At 42.4% G+C, this 20,696-nt stretch overlaps 1 protein-coding gene across 2 annotated transcripts in view; it reads right to left on the bottom strand.

Moving 5' to 3' along the window:
* PAWR (pro-apoptotic WT1 regulator) overlaps positions 1 to 2,020 on the bottom strand; it is a 113,950-nt gene extending 111,930 nt beyond the window's left edge. The window contains exons 1-2 of one of the 2 annotated variants that reach the window (XM_034643771.1): positions 1,885 to 2,020; positions 699 to 1,374 (exon numbers count right to left, since the gene is read on the bottom strand). In XM_034643771.1, coding sequence (XP_034499662.1) covers positions 699 to 1,226 — 528 coding nt within the window. In that variant the 5' untranslated portion in view covers positions 1,227 to 1,374; positions 1,885 to 2,020. Of the gene's footprint in view, positions 1 to 698; positions 1,536 to 1,884 lie in introns of those variants that run through there. The other variant, XM_034643772.1, reaches the window with a different exon arrangement.
* Between the last annotated feature and the right edge of the window lie 18,676 nt (positions 2,021 to 20,696).

Raw genomic sequence — 20,696 nt, forward strand, 5'->3', positions numbered from 1 at the left:
TACTACAATTGTTCTCCAGAATATATAGAGCCAAATACTTAAATACGAGGAAAGATCGTCTTAACAAAAAGAATTGTGGATTACTACAATGTTCCTATTGTCCTAAATATCACTCAGAATAAACTGTGTGTGTGTGTGTGTGTGTGTGTGTGTTTGTGTGTGTGTGTGTGTGTGTGTTGGGGAGCGCTCTTCCCAAAAGCTGGTTTACAGATGAAATAGTAATATACTTATTTAGATATATTCATCTTAGATACAGTGAAAAATAAAACTGTGTTGGATAGTGCTAAGGCCACGTTTCTTTACAGGTGCTATTAAACACTGTCAAGAGAAAAGAGATAAACAATCTGATAACTTCAGATAGACACGTGGGAAACTAAACTTAGTATGTCGTCATCACCATTGATCAATTTTTCTAACTGATTAAGCAAAAACAAACAACCCTAGGTGGGCAAGTTTGGGAGTGTCTTTCCACCACTATAAAGAAGGATCCTGAATCTGAGACCTCAGCCAGGAAGCCTGAAAAGCACGTGTCCTACTTTGGGTTTCGGGAACTTCCCAGGGAGCATTTGTTCAGAGTAAAACTCCATCACCCTCTGCCTGCCTAACTCAGCGAAAGGATAAAAAGTACGGGCTTGAGTGGGAAAACTCTGCTGCCCGGGGACCGGGGAAGCTCCCCCCCGCGGCCCCCGCCCGCTCACCTCTGCCGCGGGGATGTTGACCACGCCGGTAGAGCGACGCTTCTCCCGCAGCTTTCTCTTCTCGATTTGCCCCTTGCCTTTCCTGGCACTAGGGCCCGAGCTCTTGCCCTTCTCCGGGGCGCCGTCCCGCTCCTCCTCATCGCTCCGGGCCGGCGGTGCCCCCGAGGTGGACACCACGGCGACAGCCGTGGGGGGCGGCTCGTCCTCGGGCCGCCGGGGGCCCGGGGTGGACCGGGGCAGCGCCGCGGAGCCTACGGCGCAGTTCACGCCCCCAGAGCCGGGGGCGGCAGGTGCGGCCGCGCCGCCCGGGAGGTTGTTGTTGAGCTCGTTGGCCGCGGCGGCGGCCGAAGTGCCCAGAGCCCCCGCCGGGGGCTTCCCGGTCGTGTCATTGCCGCCCCCGCTAGGGGCGGCCGGGCCCGCGGGGTTCTGCTTGGCGCGCATCTTCTCGCGCTTCGCCTTCCACTCCTCCAGGAAGTCTGTGGTGCTGCCGCCGCTGCCGCTGCTGGTCCGGTAGCCACCGGTCGCCATATTCCCAGCGGGGCCGGCCTGGCTCTCACCTCAGGCCGCCCAGCCCGGCTCCGGCCGCCGCCGCCTCTGCCTTCCCGAGGCCGGGAGGATGCGAGGGAACGACCCCCAGGCGCGGGGGCGGCCCGGGCTCCCCCGGCGGCCGGAGGGTCTGAGGGGAAACACAAAAGGGGGCGGGAAAGGGAAGCGTTAAGGTCCTCGCCCGGCCGGAGGGTCTGCCCCGCGGCCCGCCTCAGAGCCCCCCGCCCCCGTAGAGCGTGCTGACCAGTCCCCGCCAAGTGGCTGGCGAGTCCCCACCCTGCAAAGTTTCTCCGACGCACCTACACGGCTGGCCTGGACGATCGCCGCCCCTCGAGGGGAGGAGAAAAGGGCCTGTCCCCACCCCCGGCCCGCCTGCCCTATCCCCACCGGGGTCTGCGCGTGCGGCGGTCTGGCGACCAGGGCCAGACCCCGCCACCTGTCGGCCCGTCGCATCTCCTGCCACTCGCTCCGGCCACCGTCGGCCCAAGGTCCCCGCCACCAACACCTTCATTCCTGGGCGAGGCGCGAAGCCCCTAGGCGGCTTGCTGAGGAGGCGGGACGCGTACACACACCAGCTGTCCAGCCGCGTCGGGACGACGGGTGCGCGGGTCGAGCGCGGGCGGCCCGAGCAGCCCCTTACCTGAGAGGAGTTTCAGGGGGCGAGGCGCGGGTCCGGGAGCGGGCGCCCAGGTGAACCCACGCGGCGGCGCGGAAGGAGCTACAGCAAACTCGCCGCCGCAGCTCACCGCTCAGCCGGGCCAGGAGGGAGGGAAAGAGGGAGGGAGCGAGGGGCGGGAGGGGAGCCGAGCGGCGCCGAAGCGCGGGCGGAAAGGGCCGAGACGGCGCGCGAGGGGCGCGGCGTGCAGTGGGGGTCGTGCCCGCCGACGCCCCGCCTCCCGCGCTCAGGTGCGCGCCGCCGAGTCCGGCCCGCCGCTGCAGCCCGCCCCGCGCCCGCCTGTCCCACCGCACATTCCTGGGCTCGAGGGCCCCGCGGCGGCGAGCCCCGCGGCAGCTCTGACTCCGAGCGGGACAATCCTCCACGCCCTTCACCCCGCTCCTGTTCTCCGCCTCTCTGTCTCCCACCACTCTTCCTTTTAAGTACAAGACATATTCTTCGAGGGAAAAACTCGAATGCTGCTGGCCGAGGGGGAGAATGCAATGAAGTTGTGATGATTCAGGCCTGACTGGCCAGGATGGGAAAACTCGCGCGCGTCACTTTTCCTGGTCGCTGCCCCCTTTTCAGATGTACTAGGGTGGCCGACAGAAGAGTTGGGAAAAAAAAAAAAAAAAAGAAAAGAAACAAACCAACCCAGACCCTTCCTTCTGAGAAAAGCCTGTGGTTTCTGGGTTAAAGAGTGGGCTGAAAGAAGGAGGGGCTTAAATTATCAGGGAACTATCAAGGGTTTACTACTATTTTAGGCTTGCAAGAGAAAACTAAAAACTCATTTTGACCGTGTATTGCATTGGCATCCCAATGCTATTTGGGATTGTTCTTTTAACCCTGTCTCTACACCTCTCCTTTACAGAGAGTGAATTTAGCAGTAAACCTCCCTACCAAGATACCAAAGCTGCGTTGATGCTGATTTGGTGTGACCTGGGGCGGTGATTGACTATTTTTCTATCCTTAAATGCAAGTCATCTAACATTTCTGGATCAGGGCTGGGTGGACTGCCACTATCATGCACCTGAAGAGACAGACCTCACTATATTACAAGTAGTGCCAGGGCACATCATTGTCACAGGCTACAATTGCCAGGTCACCACTTTGTAAAAAAAAGTAGGCGAGCCCTGAGTCACACTCTTACCTAACATAAATCTTTCTTCCTACTTAGTATTCCTGTTTTGCCCAGGTGGCACATGGTGGGTGGGCAGTCAGTGTGTGCCTGCCACAAGAATGAGATTGGGAGAAAGTGATTCACATGCTATTTATTTCTCAGAGGGAAAGTCACACAGTTCCCGTCTTTGGTCTGGCTGTTGGGGTGAACATGTGGGTAGCAGGGAGAGAGCTCTGGAAAAATCCTTAGAAAATTAAAGGCCTTCCTTGGGAATTGGTTTCAAAGGCGGAGCCTAGCTGGTACCATCCTGGGCGTGCCACCTGAAATTCTTCAATTACAGATTCACTCGAATGTTTTGTTTTGAGTTTTAAGGGGGTGTGTAGGAGGGTTGGGCATTAAACAGATTCACATTAATGCTTTGTAACTTACCAAAGGATTTTCAGTTGGAGGGGCTGCAGGATACAGCAGAAAGAGGATACAGTGTGCCAGAATACAAGTTCATTAAGTAGCTGAGAGATCTCCAATGTGTTGTTTAAGTTCTCTGAAACTCAGCTTTCTTTACTGTAAAATCAACAACAGCATATATTTTTTAAGCTATTATAAGAATCGACACTGTGTGCTTGGTTCAAGGAAGACACTCAGTAAATATAGTCCCTTTTATTAATAGGATATCAAACAGTTTTTGGTCTCTAAGAAGTGGGGGAGGGGGTGTAGCAGGGAGAGAGGGCAGGCAAAAAAAGATAAGGTATTGAATACACAATATTAATTAGAAAATTATAGACAGAAAATGAACTAGAATAATGCTTATACCACATAGATTTATCACTGCACTTTTGGACTAGTTCTCTTAGTATTAATAGGCTCTGACTCAGGAATTGGCTACTACTGACTCCTGTGGCTTTGGGCAAGTTGCTTAACTTTTGTGCCTCTGTTTACTTACATATAAAATGGGGATAATGATACTTCCTACATTGTGAGAGTGTTGTGAAGGTGCCTGAGATCCTTGGATAAAAGGTAGTATATGAGAACCAGAGTAGTTATTATTAGTCTATAAATGCCTTAGGAACCGTGGATGAAAGAAATTATTGAGGTACAAAGCATTATGTATTATTATTGTTATCATTTATTATACCTTTTGTCTTTACCTTGCCATTCTCATTTCCAAAGATGTGTTTCACAGGCAGACTGCTTCCAGCACTGCACCAAGGTATTTAGCTGAGTCAGTCCTAAATTGCAAAATGTTTGCATATCATCAATCTTTATGTTTAGCGTTCTGATGAAATAATCCTCAAAGACTCAGAGCGTGGTTTCTCAACCATGGCATTATTGACACTGGGGACTTGGTAATTCTTGGGGGTTTGTCCTGTCCATTGCAGGATGTTTAGCAGCATCCTTGGCTTGTAGCCACTAGATTCCAGTAGTTGCCCCCAACCCCCAGTTGTGACTTTGCCAAAAGTTCCCTGGAGGGAAAAATCTTCCCCAGTTGAGAACTGAGCTAGCCCTAAAATAACTAATTTTGGTGATACACTTGCCCTTTATAATAAACGGAAATATGATGTTGTTAACAAATAAAAAGATTCATTGTAATACGTCAGGATGAAACTTACTCTAAATGTTAAGTCTTACTTCATGTTTTCCAGGCAGTGGATTAGCTATGATGTGAAATAGCCGATTTGTTTATGTTGAAATAATTAGTAGGATATTGAGGAATAGCCATTGCGCCTTCAATGCAAAAATTTCTGGAACATATGCAATTCACCCTCTTAAAATCAAAATAATACATGTACAGTCTTAGAAGGTAAATACTTTAGTACTGCAAAGATTATTACAAAAGACAATAATCCCCTACCTGGCCTTCCCACTTCCATAACCCTACCCAAAATTTTGAATTCTTATATCTGTTTCTGCTCATACAATTCATCATATTAATTTTACTACCCTTAGTAGCTTCTTAATTTCTTCATTTTTAGACATACTTATTGGCTTCCTAATAAAGAAAAAAAAATTAGCTCTCTTATACTAACTACACACACACTTTTCTTACTCATAAACTCCCGCTATATTTATATTACAATTTTTTTAAACATTTAATGTTTGTTGTGTTATGACTATGCAAATATTGTTCATAGCTGAGCCATGCAGTGTACTATGATTGCATTTTTACAACTTTTGTCTTGTTACACAATTATTTCTTTTTCCTCCACAGTTAAAACTTGCCATTTTTAAAATCATTTCATCATATTCCATATACCAGTCACAAATTGAAACCCAAACTTTCCTCCTCTCAGTGCAATTAATCATGTCAGGTAATCTATCAGTTCTATTTCTCTTTTTCTTGGAGATATCTCTCTTGGAGCCCTCCATCCCCTGCTGTGATCTAGGTTGATTTTAAGGCTCATAGCTCTGTGGTCTTCCTAGGATTATGTTTCCCTAACATCATGGAAATCATTTCCTAAGCAAACCTCTTGCTTCCTGAATTCCATATTGTCCTCTTTCTTTTTTCCCCCATCATTTCAGTGGAGTACATCTTCAGTTTATTCTGAAGGTAAGATCATACATTCTTGAAGACCTTGTATATTGGAAAACATTTTTAATTTATCTTCACACTCAACAGTTTGGTGGGGCGTGGAACTCTAGGTTAGAAGTCATTTTCCTTCATAATGTTAAAGATGTCACTGGGCGTCTGGGTGGCTCAATTGGTTGCGCATTCCGCTCTTGATTTCGGCTCAGGTCATGATCTCAGGGTCATGAGATGAAGTCCTGTACGGGGCTCCATGCTCAGCAGGGAGTCTGCACGAGATTCCCTCCCTCTCCCTCTGCCCACCCTCCCCACACACTCTGTCTTTCTCTCTCTCTTAAAAAAAAAAAAAAATCGCTATATTGTCTTCTAGTTTCCAGAGTTGATGCTAAGAAAATCAAAGGCATTCTGATTCCTTCGTATTTTGTCTTTGGAAGTTTCTGGAACTTTTTACCCAAATCCTCTGGAACATCTCGGATTTGTCCTGATGTAACCTTTTTTCATTATTATATTAGGCACCCAGTGGGCCCTCTCAGTCTGTCATCTGCCCTTTAGCTGGGAAATTTCCTGATCCTATTACCTTTGGTAATTCTTCTCTTCAATTTTCTCTGTTCTCTCTAGAACTTCTATTAAATGTTTGCTTTCTAAACATTCTCTAATAAATGTTCAATCTTTTCTCTCTAGTTTCCATCTCTTTGGCATATTATTCTATTTTCAGTGAAATTTCTTCCATCTTGTATGCCACCTTTTCTATCACATTTTCTGTTTCTTACACCATTTTCTTGGTAAGATTTGTTTCTTATTCTCTGAGTGTTCTTTTTCCATATCATCCTATTCTTGTGCCATAAATTCACCGTCTTTTCTCTCCCTAAGGAAATTTCTTTAACTTTTCTTCTATTGGTCCTGCACTCTGTCTCTTACCTATATGTTCCTTTTTCCTCTTTTTTTTAGTCTTCATCTTTCATGTTAGAGGATTTTCTCCTCCGTCTGCCATTCATTCATATTTAAAATAGAAGTACCGAAAAGCTGACTGGATGCTCTTTTGTGAAAAGGCAGAGCCTGTGGACTGATGGTCCTCCTTTAGGAGGCTGATGTTTGGACCCAGGCATTTTGTGGAGGCATGTGTCAAATGTCAGCATCTATGGGACTTTTCTCTTGGCCAGAACACTTTCCCTGAGAGAAACTGCATTTCTGACTGTGTTGCCAGTTGTCAACCATTTCAGGGCCAAGAAGGGAAAGAGGACTTGAGAAGTCTTATTACTCAATATGCAGGTTTTACCCCATACCTATGCTCGATATTCCTGGTATACACACGTTCAGTATATTTGTGATTGAACAACTGCTGAGTGTGAAATTCCAGGTCTCCACCAGGATCAGGAGAGACAGCCTCCTTGCTCCTGGGCTTAGAGAAGGGACTTGCGAATCTAACTGCTCCTTACACAGATTTTCAACTAATTCTTCTGTTTTCACCACTTTCTTCTGTTTTTGGAAGTACATGCTTCTGCCTCCAATTTCTGAGCTTTCCTCTGGACAAAAAGGATTACTTCTTGTCAGCTTTGTCTCTTGCAGGTGGTGGGAAGTCACCTTTCACTACTCTGCTAATGTCTGTGCCCCACCTTCCATCTTCCAACATTTTGTTCTCGTCTCCCATCCTCTTTGTTGTGACTGGTTTATTACTTTATTTTTTTGTTAGTAAAATTACTTGAGGGAATAGAGGTAAACATGTGTGTTCCGCCTGTTATGTTTAAAAGGAAGTCTAATCTATCCATTTTGCAGATTTCCAGATACTTTGAAATCTAATCTGTGATGAGGCCAGGTATGTAGAGACCTCTATACCTCCTTATTGAATTACATCGCAAGCCCCTATTGATTGACACTATTAGAAAGAACTAGATGAGATGTATTGTATTGTCTGTAGGCTGTCTATAAAGATGTGGCACATTATATTACATAACGTTCCTATTATAATAAAAACTAGGAAAAATGCCTGACATTAATATTAAAAATAGTTACATGGTATTGTAATAGCATCGTATGGCGATAGACTACACTTGTAGTGAGCACGGCATAACATATAGTTTTTGAATCACTACATTGTACACCTGAAACGAACATAACATTATATGCCAACTATACATCAATAAATAAGAATAAAAATAAAATAAAATGATGGTATCAGACAGAGCATCTTACACTGCAGTCATGACCCCTTATGGGCCATAACTGAGTTAGTGGGCTGTTAGGATTTTTTAAAAAAGAAAGAAAAACAAAAACACATTAGAGAAAAGCTCTCATGTAAAGGTGAGTGTTGTTTGGTGACCTGTTGGTCTCAATTGAGAGTCCCACTGTCAGCATGTGAAGTTCATTTCATATGGTAGGCAGAGTCAAAAAAGCATGAAAAACAATATTATAAATAGATAATCCCATTCTGCTGAAGAAGAAAAAAAAGAATAGTTGCATATTCCTTTTGTTACTGGTTTTGTGGGTTTTTTTAACCATAGTAGAACTACGTGTTATATAGCTAGTAAGTTTTCCCTTTTTCAGTTGACTATTGGTAATCCTAGGCCACATTTTTGGTTTATCTAGGAAAGACCTAGGTTTTATGGTACCTGAGGCTTATATAACTTAAGAACCTTCTTTAAGAAAAAGAATGTGTAAGAAAATAAATATTTAGAATAAGACAGCTTTAAAAATTATAAGTTTTAACAAATTGGAAAGTGCCATAAACATTGCAAAATCCAGAAAGACAACCTAAATTATTCATTATTTTACTCTGACATAGTTCTATAATATTATTTTATCTGCATTTTTATTATTGATTTTATTATTACTTACTGATGCATAAAATAGGTGAGTTTACACACTAATGTATCCTTTCTTTGCAGTACAAGTATATAGATTAATGAACCACACACACAGGAACTCTGATAAATTCTACTTCATACTATTCCCATCAAAAAGAAAATAATATACTGGGCATTTATAATTTTATAGCTTGTATTATGAAATATACCCCAGATAGGAAAGAGCTTCTGTTTCAACTAGACTTGCCACCCCCTATAAGGGGCAACCTCTTGTTGTGGTCACTAGCTAACTTCTCAGCTACTCTGAATCCCTGAGGATCTTAGTTCCTTGCTGACTGTCTTCTTCTCCTATTTATGTCACTTCTTAGTGATAACATGCGAAGATAATCTATCCAATCTCCTGGCATCTCAGATACTTGACTTTACATCCAATAATCTTTTCCTCTTTACCCCTCTTTAGTCAGGCATCTCCACAGTCAATCTCTTGACGTTGTCATCACCAGCCAGTGCACCTCCAGATTCCCAGTTTAAACACTCTGTTTCCCAACCACTACCTCCTACTCCTCTAGCACGCTTACTCCGGTACCCCTCCCCCAACCATTTTTTTCTATTATCCTACCGATTTTTCATTATCTATTTTTTCATGTCCTAACTTCCCTACTCAGTTTAGATTCTAAAGTTGATTGTTATTACCGTCCTCTGTGCCTGCACCTGCTCAGATAAATAAGGTTAATTAAACACAGTACGGCATGCTTCTTAAAATTACTTTAAATATATGACCATAGTCTCAACTGGACAATCCATACTGTCTAGCAATCCTGCAATCCTCATAAGCTTGCTCTCTTGTGCTCCAGAATGACTAGTTCACATCTGTCCCTTAAACCTCCAATACTCCTTGTCCCACCCTTGCTCTCAGTTGATGAACTTGCTTTCCTATTTCACTGACTAAATAGGACTGATCAGAGTGGAGCTCCTCGTATTCCTAAGACAGCTCTACCCACTTTCCTACCTCTGTATGGACTCTCTGCCTTCTTACTTTAAGATGAAGTTCTCTACTCCCTTCAAAAGCAGTTATGCCATCTGTGTCTTTCCCTTTTCAGGGGTTTGCTCCTGCCACTATACTCTCCTCTTGTGCATAATCAATTCCTCCTTCTCTATTAAATCATTCCCTTCAACATACAAATGAACTCTAGTAATCCCTTCTGTATTAATTTTCTATTTACTGCCTTAACAAAATTTCACAGACCTAACATCTTAAATAACACACTTTATCATTGTATGGTTCTGTAGTAAATGTCCCACCTGGGTCTCACTTGTCAAAAATGAGGGCACAGGCAGGGATGCATTCCTTTCGGGAGGGTTTCTGGAAGAATCTGTTTCCTTGACCGTTCCAACCTTTAGAACCTCCTACATTCCTTGGCTCCAGGTTCTCTTCCCCATTTTCAAAAATAAGCAATGTTGTATCTTTCTGTATCTTTCATTATCACAAATTCCTATGATTCTCTCTTTTGCCCCCCTTTTCCACTTGTAAGGATCAAATGATTTCATTGGGCGTACCTGCATATTCCAGGGTAATCTATTTTAGATTTTATTTATTTATTCGACAGAGATAGAGACAGCCAGCGAGAGAGGGAACACAAGCAGGGGGAGTGGGAGAGGAAGAAGCAGGCTCATAGCGGAGGAGCCTGATGTGGGGCTCGAACCCATAATGCCGGGATCACGCCCTGAGCCGAAGGCAGACGCTTAACCGCTGTGCCACCCAGGCGCCCCCAGGGTAATCTATTTTAAAATCAGCTGATTAGCAGCCTTAATTCCATCTTCAACCTTAATTCTCCTTTGCTGTAACTTAATATAGTCAGATTCTAGGGATTAGGGCCTGGAAACGCTTTGGGGGCCGTTATTCTGACTACCACACCCCCTTAAAGCAAAAAAAAACCTTCCCTTGACTAAGGGATCTATTCTGGTCAATGTCCCATTTCTTCTTTGGTGTTCAGTCAAAATTCTTGAAGAATCATCTTTTATTCACTGTGGCAGTTTGATGGGACGGGGTCATTAACCTGTGAAGTCCGCACTAACTCCAGGCAGCTAGTATTATCATTGGGTTGGAGGACATCCGGTTAGTGTTCAGAAAGTGGGAGAACTGGTTAGTGTGAAAAAACCGCCCCCTGCCCCCAACATTTGGTGTCAGAATTGTTGAGAGTAAAGGAACACGCTGCTTGCCCTTTTACCTGGCTACGTTGAAGACGTGATTTCTGACAATCCCATGATGGTACTCTCAGGTAGCTACCCTGGAGAAACTCTGACGTGAACACAGGGACACATGGACATAAAGGTTCTTCACTGCGGCACTTACCGTAGTAGTGGAAAAGTGGAGATGTACCTATAGTTAGCAGGAGAGTGAATATATAAATTTAAAGTTCGTTAGTACAATGGAACATTTATAGCATTTCAGAAAAATCATTACAACCCAGTTTCAAGTGGATATGTAAAGTATACTATTCATATAAATTTCTAAATGTACAATTAAAAAAACATGTATGTATTTGACAAATACATACTTTTATAATATAAACACAAACACACCAAATTCAGTTTATTAGTGATTTCTGAGGACAGATGGAAGGAAAGATAGAGGAACTGTCATTTGCTTTATTTATGTTTTATATTTTAAAAATAAAAGAGATCTGGGGCACCTGGGTGGCACAGTTAGGTAAGCATCAAACTCTTGGTTTCCACTCAGGTCATGGTCTCAGGCTCCATGCTCAGCACAGAGTGTGCTTAAAAGTCTCTTTCCCTCTCCCTTTCCCCTTCCCTTCCCCTGCTTTTTCTCTCTCTTTAAAATAAATAAATCTTAAAAAAAAATAAAAATAAGAGAGATCTAAGATAAATGTTGCAAATCATTAACATTTGTTACATCTCAGTGCGGGTGGGGAGGACCTAGGCTCTTTGTTATATTATTTTCTATACTTTTATATGTTTAAAATATGCTAGAATTTGGGGCGCCTGGGTGGTACAGCGGTTAAGCGTCTGCCTTCGGCTCAGGGCGTGATTCTGGCGTTATGGGATCGAGCCCCACATCAGGTTCCTCCGCTATGAGCCTGCTTCTTCCTCTCCCACTCCGCCTGCTTGTGTTCCCTCTCTTGTTGGCTGTCTCTATCTCTGTCTCTGTCACATAAATAAATAAAATCTTTAAAAAAAAAATAAAATAAATAAAATAAAATATGCTAGAATTTAAAGTAACTTTTAAAGGAAATAATCTGGACTTGGATAAATCATTTCATAAGAAAAGGTTTGATTTTAAAAGGCCAAAACGTTAACAAAATTGGGCTTGCCCATCACATCTTGGGGCAACCTTAAAACATCCCCGTTTTTTTCTGCCAAACAAAAGAAGAACCAAAATTGTAGAAAATTTAATGAAGCCATGTACCCTGGAAGTATTTGAAATGGTTTATTGCTTGGGGCAAAGGAAGAACTGAAGGCATACCAATTTCAAAAGGCACGAGCCCCTCCATAAACACTGATCTTTCTTCTAATATCTGGAAACAAGTTGCTAAACTGGCTGCTAAACCACTTCCGTTCAACATGCAGACCGCTGCAAGAGACTGCTGCTGCCTCTCGTTTCAACCAGCCCTATATTGTCATTCTTTATTTGCACACGGTGCCCTCAAGAAGTATTCCAATCTTTCTGCTCCCCTTTTGGAAACTTGGCGAGCCATTGTCATGTTCCAAATGGTGAAAAAAATGTCTTTGTCAAGGAAAACTTTGTGCGGACAGAACGTTTGGTTCTCGGGACGCAGTAACATACCTGGCTGGGTGAAATCATGGAAGGAGCCGAGATGCCCTTCAACAGATGACTGGATTAAGAAGCTGTGGTCCATATATACAAGAATATTACTCAGCTATCAGAAAGAACGAATTCTCAACATTTGCTGCAACATGGACGGCACTGGAGGAGATAATGCTAAGTGAAATAAGTCAAGCAGAGAAAGACAATTATCATATGATTTCTCTCATCTATGGAACATAAGAACTAGGAGGATCGGTAGGGGAAGAAAGGGATAAAGAAAAGGGGGGTAATCAGAAGGGGGAATGAAACATGAGAGACTATGGACTATGAGAAACAAACTGAAGACTTCAGAGGGGAGGGGGTGGGGGAATGGGATAGACTGGTGATGGGTAGTAAGGAGGGCACGTATTGCATGGTGCACTGGGTGTTATACGCAACTAATGAAGCATCAAACTTTACATCGGAATCTGGGGATGTACTGTATGGTGATTAACACAATATAATAAAATAAAATTAAAAAAAAAAAATACCTGGCTGGGTGGCTTTGTTGAAAGCGCTCCGCGCGCCGTCATGACTCATGGCCCTCGGCATCAACAGGAATTGATTTGTGCCAGCAATTCTCATAGGAGTCTTGTTTACTGCTGTGAAAGTCATCAACTCTATCACAGCCTGGTCCTGACCTCAGCCTTTTCAAGAAATTTTGACTAGAAAACAGATCAGAGTAGGGAGCTCTTCTCTATTACACTTAGTCCACTAACTTTACAAAGAATACTCATGATTAAGTCGTATGTGTGCTCTAAAGAGAAGGACAGAGACAGAGAGACACAGAGAGGAAGACAGAGAGAGAGCAAGAGACAAGATTTCTCAGAACAATGTAATTAAGAGGAGTTCCTTCCTGGTTTTGTTACATCATAGATATTTCTGACCAGGAGACTAAAGCAAATCTTTTGATTTAAGGTTCTACAGAGGGTATTATGGATACTACTAAAAGGAACCACCAACTCATAGCTCAGCACCATTTCAGGAAGTGAAGACAGAATGCAGGCAATGCTGTAAGCTTTCCAGCGAGGAGAAGGACTTTCTGTGGTCTGAGGCCCACTGAGAAAGTCTTACTAATTTCCCCATAAACAGAAATTTTCAATATCCCAAAACACCATAGAATTCTTCTGCAAGTTGCTTCTGCTCTGATGACTTTAAAATTAAAATATGAATCAATCATCCTATTTGGCCCCCAGAAAGCTTCAACAGTATACCTAACCAAAGACGGTTCCATTAATTCACAATGATGATGATGATGCAGGAATTTAAACTCAGACTTGGGGTATGTTCTTTGAACTATATGAGCCAATGTTTTCAGTGTTTATTGCCATAAAAAAAAAAGAGTGAAATCAAGTGGATGACATAAATGACATAACCCAACATGTGGAACCCAACTTCTTATTCAAATCAAAAGCATCCTTTCATTGGAATTTGCTACTGAGTAAAGTTAAGGTAGCCTTTGATTTTTTTGGCGTTCAAATTAATGAAGACAATATTTTGCATAATAACATTTATAGCAGAAGTCATTGCTTACTACACACTAGGGACTGCTGTCACTTTGTATATGATGTCTAACAATTCTAAACAGTCCTATCAGGGGAGCACTAATATTCCCTTTGACAGATCAGCAAACTGAGGCATAAAGACAATAAGTAATCTGTCCAGTGCCACACAGCTAGTACATGATAAAGCCAAATATTTCAGCAGATAGCTGTCCGATTCCTGAGCCCATCCTCTTATATGTCAAAGCCATTCATTTTCAATGCTATAAAGTAAACTAAATGCAAACAGACTAGTTTCTGTGCATTTTTCCGTGAAAGATTTGTTTCGATTTCATCAAAATCTTAGGGTTTCATAATCAGTGATTCTTAGGGCTAAGGACAACTGGCCTGGACAAAGCACAGCAGTTGGAATACCTGAGTCACCCCTTCCCTCCCTTTCTCTGCATCATTGTGTCCGGAGTACAGCAGGTCCTCTGTGTATAAATATTTCTCAGACGGCGGGCGGGCAGGATGGCTGTCCTAAGTTTGCCCTGGAAGTAAGCGTACGGTCTGCCATGGCTTACTGGGGAGGCAGGGACAGTTCTTGTTGGAGAAGTATCCTTGGTGTAGGTATGACCACCAGCCTTTGATCCTCAGCTTTGCCGATTCAGAACTCTGATTTTATCAGCAATTAAAGAGCATATTAATTTTCAACAATGCATTCACATTAATGTAGCCCACTTACCTGATGTCCAAGGGCCAAATAACTCATTGATTTATAATGAAAAATATCAAGATTAGAAACACAGGAATGTTAAAGTCGTCACTAACAGCATGTGTTCTCCAAGAAGGCAGACCTACATGGGAGTGAAAACATCACTGGACGTTTACTTGGCTAATATGAAAAATGAACAATAGGGGTTAATTGGAGGAATCCAGTGTCTATTGGCCTCTGGTAAGAGAGCCAGAGCATTCATCCCCACAAATAAGGAGAGTCTTGCCAAACTGAACAGAACAGAACGGCTCTCCCCAGGACCTCTGCGTTCCATCTCTTGTTTGCTAAGGAAGCTGCTAACTTGGCTACTGATGGACACATTCTTTTCTTTGTATATGCTAATGGTTTTCATCTGGTTATGGTCCTGTTTTATTGGTCAGACCTCTTTCAGGTGAATTTGAATATTCACACGAAATCCATTTAGCGAACTTTTCAAAAATTATTTTTAACATTTTGAAAGGATTTTATGTATTTATTAGATGGAGAGTGTGCACAAGCAGGGAGGGGCAGCAGGGGGGGGAGAAAGAATCTGAAGCGGACTCCGCACTGAGCTCAGAACCTGACATGGGGCTCGATCACCATCAGGAGATCGTGACCTGAACCCGAAACCAAGAGTCGGTGGCTTAACAAACTGAGCCACCTGGGTGCCCCATTAATTGAACTTTTTAAAAGTTGAATTCTCCCTGGGCGATGTTACAGGCGGGCATTCTACTATAACTTGGGTGTACTGATGACTAACATTTTCTAAGGCCCCTCAAGAAAAGTCTGTTGTCCCTTGATCTTCGAATAGAAATTGCTCCTCCTTTTTAAAGCTAATCTATAAGTTACATGAAGAAGAGGATTGGGGGTCATTCATGAACATTTTGGGGGTGTCCCTCCTGTGCATCGGGCTTGTTCCATGCAAGTTGCTGTTGAGACAAAATGGAGAACAAGGATGAATGACAGCTCCTGCCTTCAAGGTGCCTGCAGGTGGGTAAACACATATGTAAACAAGAGCAGATATCATAAAAGAATATCTGTCTAAAGAGACTTGGAAACAGGGCCACCGGGGGGACTCAGTCCTGAGAGCACGTGACTCGATCTCAGCGTTGGGCATGGAGCCTGCTTAAAAACAGACAGACACACTTGCAAACAAACTGATGTTGTTTAGTTCTAAATAGAAATAAGAATAAATTGTTGTAGCAACACAAAGAGGAAAGGGGTGGCTTCACCAGGAAAGAATAGATATTTTCAGTAGACAAGGGAGGAAAGTGCATTCCAACAGCTGGAACCACGGAAGCTCAAACACGAATTGTAAAGTGTGCGCAGGAAATGGGGAAGGCGGGCCCTTGGAAGGCTGGGAGGGGAGAGCCGGAGGAACTGGCTGAGCCAGGGGCACAGGGGTGCGGGGGCTTGAGCTCTTTAGGGCCAAGGGGACGGGAGACATTTCCTCCCTCTTCCACCTCTTTCCCTCATCTCTGGAACACTCCACTCTCTATGTTTGCCTCTTGGGCCTCTAGGTATTAATTCTCTGTTTCTTTCAGAAGCTTCTGTTTTCTCAGGTTCGTTTTTTAAATCTATAATTTTTAAAAATTGGGGACCCTGGCTAGCTGAGTCAGTGCAGCATGTGACTCTGGATCTCAGGGTCTTGGGTTTGAGTCCCAAGTTGGGTGTAGAGATTACTATAAATAAATAAGTAAATAAATAAATAAATAATAAATAAATAAGTTTTAAAAATTGGTTTTTGATTACATAATACCTGTTTGTGGCATGATGGTCAAGAGCTATAAAGGTGAAGTGTGAAAAATCGAGTTTCCCTCCCACCTGTAATGGCCAGCAGCAACAGCAGGGCTCTCCTTCTCCCAGGGACGACCACTGGCACTGGCTTCCTGTATATTCTTCCATAAAGTCTCTGGATAGACGCGCATGCGTGTGTGTGTGTGTTTATGTATAAATGCAAGGCTATGTGTGTATACATTTTTTTTTAAAGATTTTATTTATTTATTTGACAGAGATAGAGACAGCCAACGATTGAGGGAACACAAGCAAGGGGAGTGGGAGAGGAAGAAGCAGGCTCATAGCGGAGGAGCCTGATGTGGGGCTCGATCCTATAACGCTGGGATCACGCCCTGAGCCGAAGGCAGACGCTTAACCGCTGTGCCACCCAGGCGCCCCGTGTATACATTTTTTTACACCAAGAATAGAATACTACTGCATTTTGCTTTCTTCACTTTAAAATGGATTTTAGAGATTTTTCCATATTTATCCATTCTTTGATGCATTCAATTGACAAGTATTTATGCAGTGCCTACCAGGCACTCTTAGACAGTAAAGATATAACAGTGGGCAAAATCTCTGCCTTTGTGGGACTTATCTTCTAGTAGAGGGGGTACAGGAAAGACAGACACACACCAAATAAGCAGTGAAATATGTATAGGATGCCAGATGGTGATGAGAGCTATGGAGAAAACTAAAGCAGAGTGCTGGGAGGGTAGAAGTTGGAGAGTGGCTGCAGCCATCTAATGGAGAGAGAAAGAAAGAGAGAACGAGAGAGAGAAAGAGAGGCCTAGTTCTGTTGGTCCAGTGGCATTCTGTCAGATGAATATACCATAATTTGTTTAATCAGTCCCCTCCTGACATTTACCTAATTTCTCATATTTTTCTGTTACAGGAATGCAAATCTTGCATGTAGGTCATTTGACACATCTAAGAGTATATTTGCAAGTGCAATTCCTAGAAGTGGAATTGCCATTTTAAGGGTCTGTGCAGTTTCAATTTTAACAGATATTGCTAAATTACTTTCTGAAGAGTACCAATTTACAGTTCTTTCAGCAATGAATGTGAGGACCCCAACTGCATCAACACTGTGTTGTCAAGATTTGTGATGTTTGCTTACCTAATGAGTAAACCATGAAATCTTGTCATAAGTCTAATTTGCATTTTACTTTTTGTGATTGAAGTGAAATGTCTAAAGGCCATTTTTCTTTCTTGTAAACTGTTCATGTCCTTTGCCAAATTTTCTATTGTGCGGGTGAGGAGTAGGGGGCAGTGGTTGCTTAGTTTTGTTTTATTTCTGATTCATCGAAACTCTTTTTAGTGAAGAGTTTACAGCTTTTTTGGGGATGTGGGTACAAAAGTTTTATCTAACTTGTCAATTCTCTTTTGATTGTGTTTATAAGTGTTTTTTATAATGCAGAAAATGTTTACTATTATTTAGCCCAATTAAACCATCTTTTAATGGTTTCAGAAATTATTTTTTTAATTGCTGTTTTTCTTCTAGCACTTTAACCTTTAACAGTTTTTTTTTTAAGATTTTACTTATTTATTTGAGAGAGAGAGAGACAAGGGGCTAGATCCCAAGACCCCGAGATTATGACCTGAGCTGAAGGCAGACACTTCTGAGCCACCCAAGAGCCCAAACAGTTTGTTTTTTAACATTTAAATATTTGATTCATTTAGAATTCATTCTCTGTAAGGTGTGAGGCATGGCTCCAATCATTTTTTCCCCAACTGGTTACCCAATTGTCCCAATGCCATTTGTAGAATAATTCCTCTTTTCTCCATGACTTTTTTTTTTAAGATTCTATTTTTTTAAGTAATCTCTATACCCAACTTGAGGCTCGAACTTACAACCCAGAGATCAAGAGTTGCATGCTCTACCGACTGAGCCAGCCAGGCGCCCCTCCATGACTTTTAATTCCCATTTTTTAACATGATAAATTCCAATAAGAATTTGGGTCCAATTTGGGTTTTCTAGACAAATCCATTGATTTAACTGTTTATTTAATCAACAATTGTATATTATATGCGCCAAGTACTGTTCTACAAGCATTAGTAACATTTTAAAATGTTATAGCTTATAAACTATAGTGTACTATCTGATAGAAAAATACATCTTATTTTTCTTATTCTTTTTAGACTTTCCCAGGCTCTTTTTATTTGCTTATTTTCCATTTGAACTTTAGAATCAGTTTGTCTAGTTCCAAAATAAATCATCTCAGTGTTTTCATTGGGATTACACTGAATTTACAGATTAATTTAGGGAGAATTGACATCTTTGTTATGCTAAAATTTTCAGAACAAGAGCATAGTACGTCCTGTAGTACATCTTTTATTGTGCGTATCCCTCAGTAGTCTTTTAGTTTTCTTCATATAAATTGTTCACACTCTCTGTATATCTTACCTTTTTCTAGTTTTTTCCTTCAAACTGGCCCCATGAATGCTCTTATGGATTTTGAATTCTCTTATTGATTCTTTTTTTTTTTTAAAGATTTTATTTATTTATTTGACAGACATCGAGACAGCCAGCGAGAGAAGGAACAGAAGCAGGGGGAGTGGGAGAGGAAGAAGCAGGCTCATAGCAGAAGAACCTGATGTGGGGCTCGATCCCATAATGCCGGGATCACGCCCTGAGCTGAAGGCAGACGCCTAACCGCTGTGTCACCCAGGCACCCCTCTCTTATTGTTTCTAACAGTTTTTCATTAGATTCTCTCGCACTTTCTGGTAAAAAAAAAAAAAAATCATTCCATCAGCAAATAATGATGATTTTGCTTCACGTTTTCCAATTTTTATTTTTATTCATTTCTGTTATCTAATTATGTTGGCTGAATAGTAGCGGTGATAAAGAAGACCCTTAACTCATTCCTGATAATGGATGGGAATGTTACTCCAATATAAGCTTCTTTGTCATAGCTAGAAGCAGAAGGCTTCATTCGGGAGTTTTTAATCATCAGAATCTGGGGTGCTTACCACACATCAAATTTTTGGAAAATGAAGAGGCTCATGTGCAGCGTCTTTCTAGTGATGGGGATTTATCATACGGATATTCAGGAAAATGAAGGATATAAGAAACCATGGCAGCGTGGCTGTTAATCACTCATTGTTTCATTCTTTTTTTGCTAATGTAACACTATGCTAACATTTTTATACATATGAGGTTGTTTGAAATTAATCTCTTCAAGGGTCACAGGTGGTAAGCAGAGGCAAAATGCCCCAAAAAGAAACTTAAATGATAGTAGTTTCCATGTCTTCCATGCCTTGCTCTGAAATTGCTCATTCTTTTTTTTTTTTTTTTAGATTTATTTATTTATTTGAGAGAGAGAGCATGCACACGAGCGCCTGCCCGTCTGCACGGGTACACAAAGGAAGGAGCAGAGGGAGAGGGAGAGAGAGAATCTTAGCAGACTCCATCTTGAATGAGGAGCTCAATGTGGGGCTTGATCTCATGACCTTGAGATCATGACCTGAGCCAAAATCAAGAATCAGATGCTTAACCAACTGAGCCACCCAGGCTCCCCTCTGCAAAATAATTTCTAATGATAAGTCATATGGATGAACTGATCACCAGTCCAGATCCCTTTTCTAAAATATGGAGCTGGCCATCAAAAAGTCACTCCAAGTTCCATGGTCACCTGGGTTCCGTGGCCTCACAAACATGGGTTCGGGGAGACCAAAGACACAAAGGGTCCCAAGATCAGGGTTCCATCATTTTCTTGGGACCCCACACAACACCAGTGGACTTTACATTAGGGGCTGAGGAGGGCAAGAAAGCCAAGCCTGTTCTTTGGCCTGACTCCTTCTTTAAAGCTGGAGTGACAGATACTTCATAACTTTGCGATCTCATATTATTTGTAAGGGTGGCTCTTTTTCAGTTTCACATCGCTTGCTTATTCATTTGGCAAATATTTGCTAAGTGCCTGCTTGTGTGCCAGGATTAATGCTAAAGGATATGAAAATGGATAAAATATGGTGGTTAACCTTGAGGGGCTCATAATCCAGAAGGACAAACGACTATAAAATATGATGATGGCTAAAGTAGGGGCCTGTGAGTCAAGTACTACAGAGGAAAAAGCACTTAGGTCTTCAGGAATGGGCACTGAGGGAATCTGAGAGAGTTCACTGAGGAGGTGACATTTCAGCTGATTCATGAAGAATAAGTAGGTGTTTTCAGGGCAGAGAGGGAGCAAAGGAAGCCACTACAGAAGGAGAGAATAAAATGGGTACATCATAGTTTGTTTGTATGCACCTGAACCCCCCTGAAAAAGAGTCAAGATTCCAAAGTATGTTTAGGTTATGCTAAGATTAGACTCTACCCTGAAGCACACTAGAGAAAAATGAAGGATTTTAATCCAATAATGTAATCATCAGATTTATATTTTAAAATGTCCTTCTGCTTTTATTGTGAAGAATGACTTAGTGGTTAAGTAAGTCATCCACGTTAGAACAGATAAGAGTTTCCAAAATGGGAGCTAGGGCAGGAATTTAAGAGATTTGGGAGGTAGAAATTCCAGGGA

The sequence above is a fragment of the Ailuropoda melanoleuca genome, chromosome 15, assembly GCF_002007445.2.
Source record: "Ailuropoda melanoleuca isolate Jingjing chromosome 15, ASM200744v2, whole genome shotgun sequence".
Classification (NCBI taxonomy): domain Eukaryota; kingdom Metazoa; phylum Chordata; class Mammalia; order Carnivora; family Ursidae; genus Ailuropoda; species Ailuropoda melanoleuca.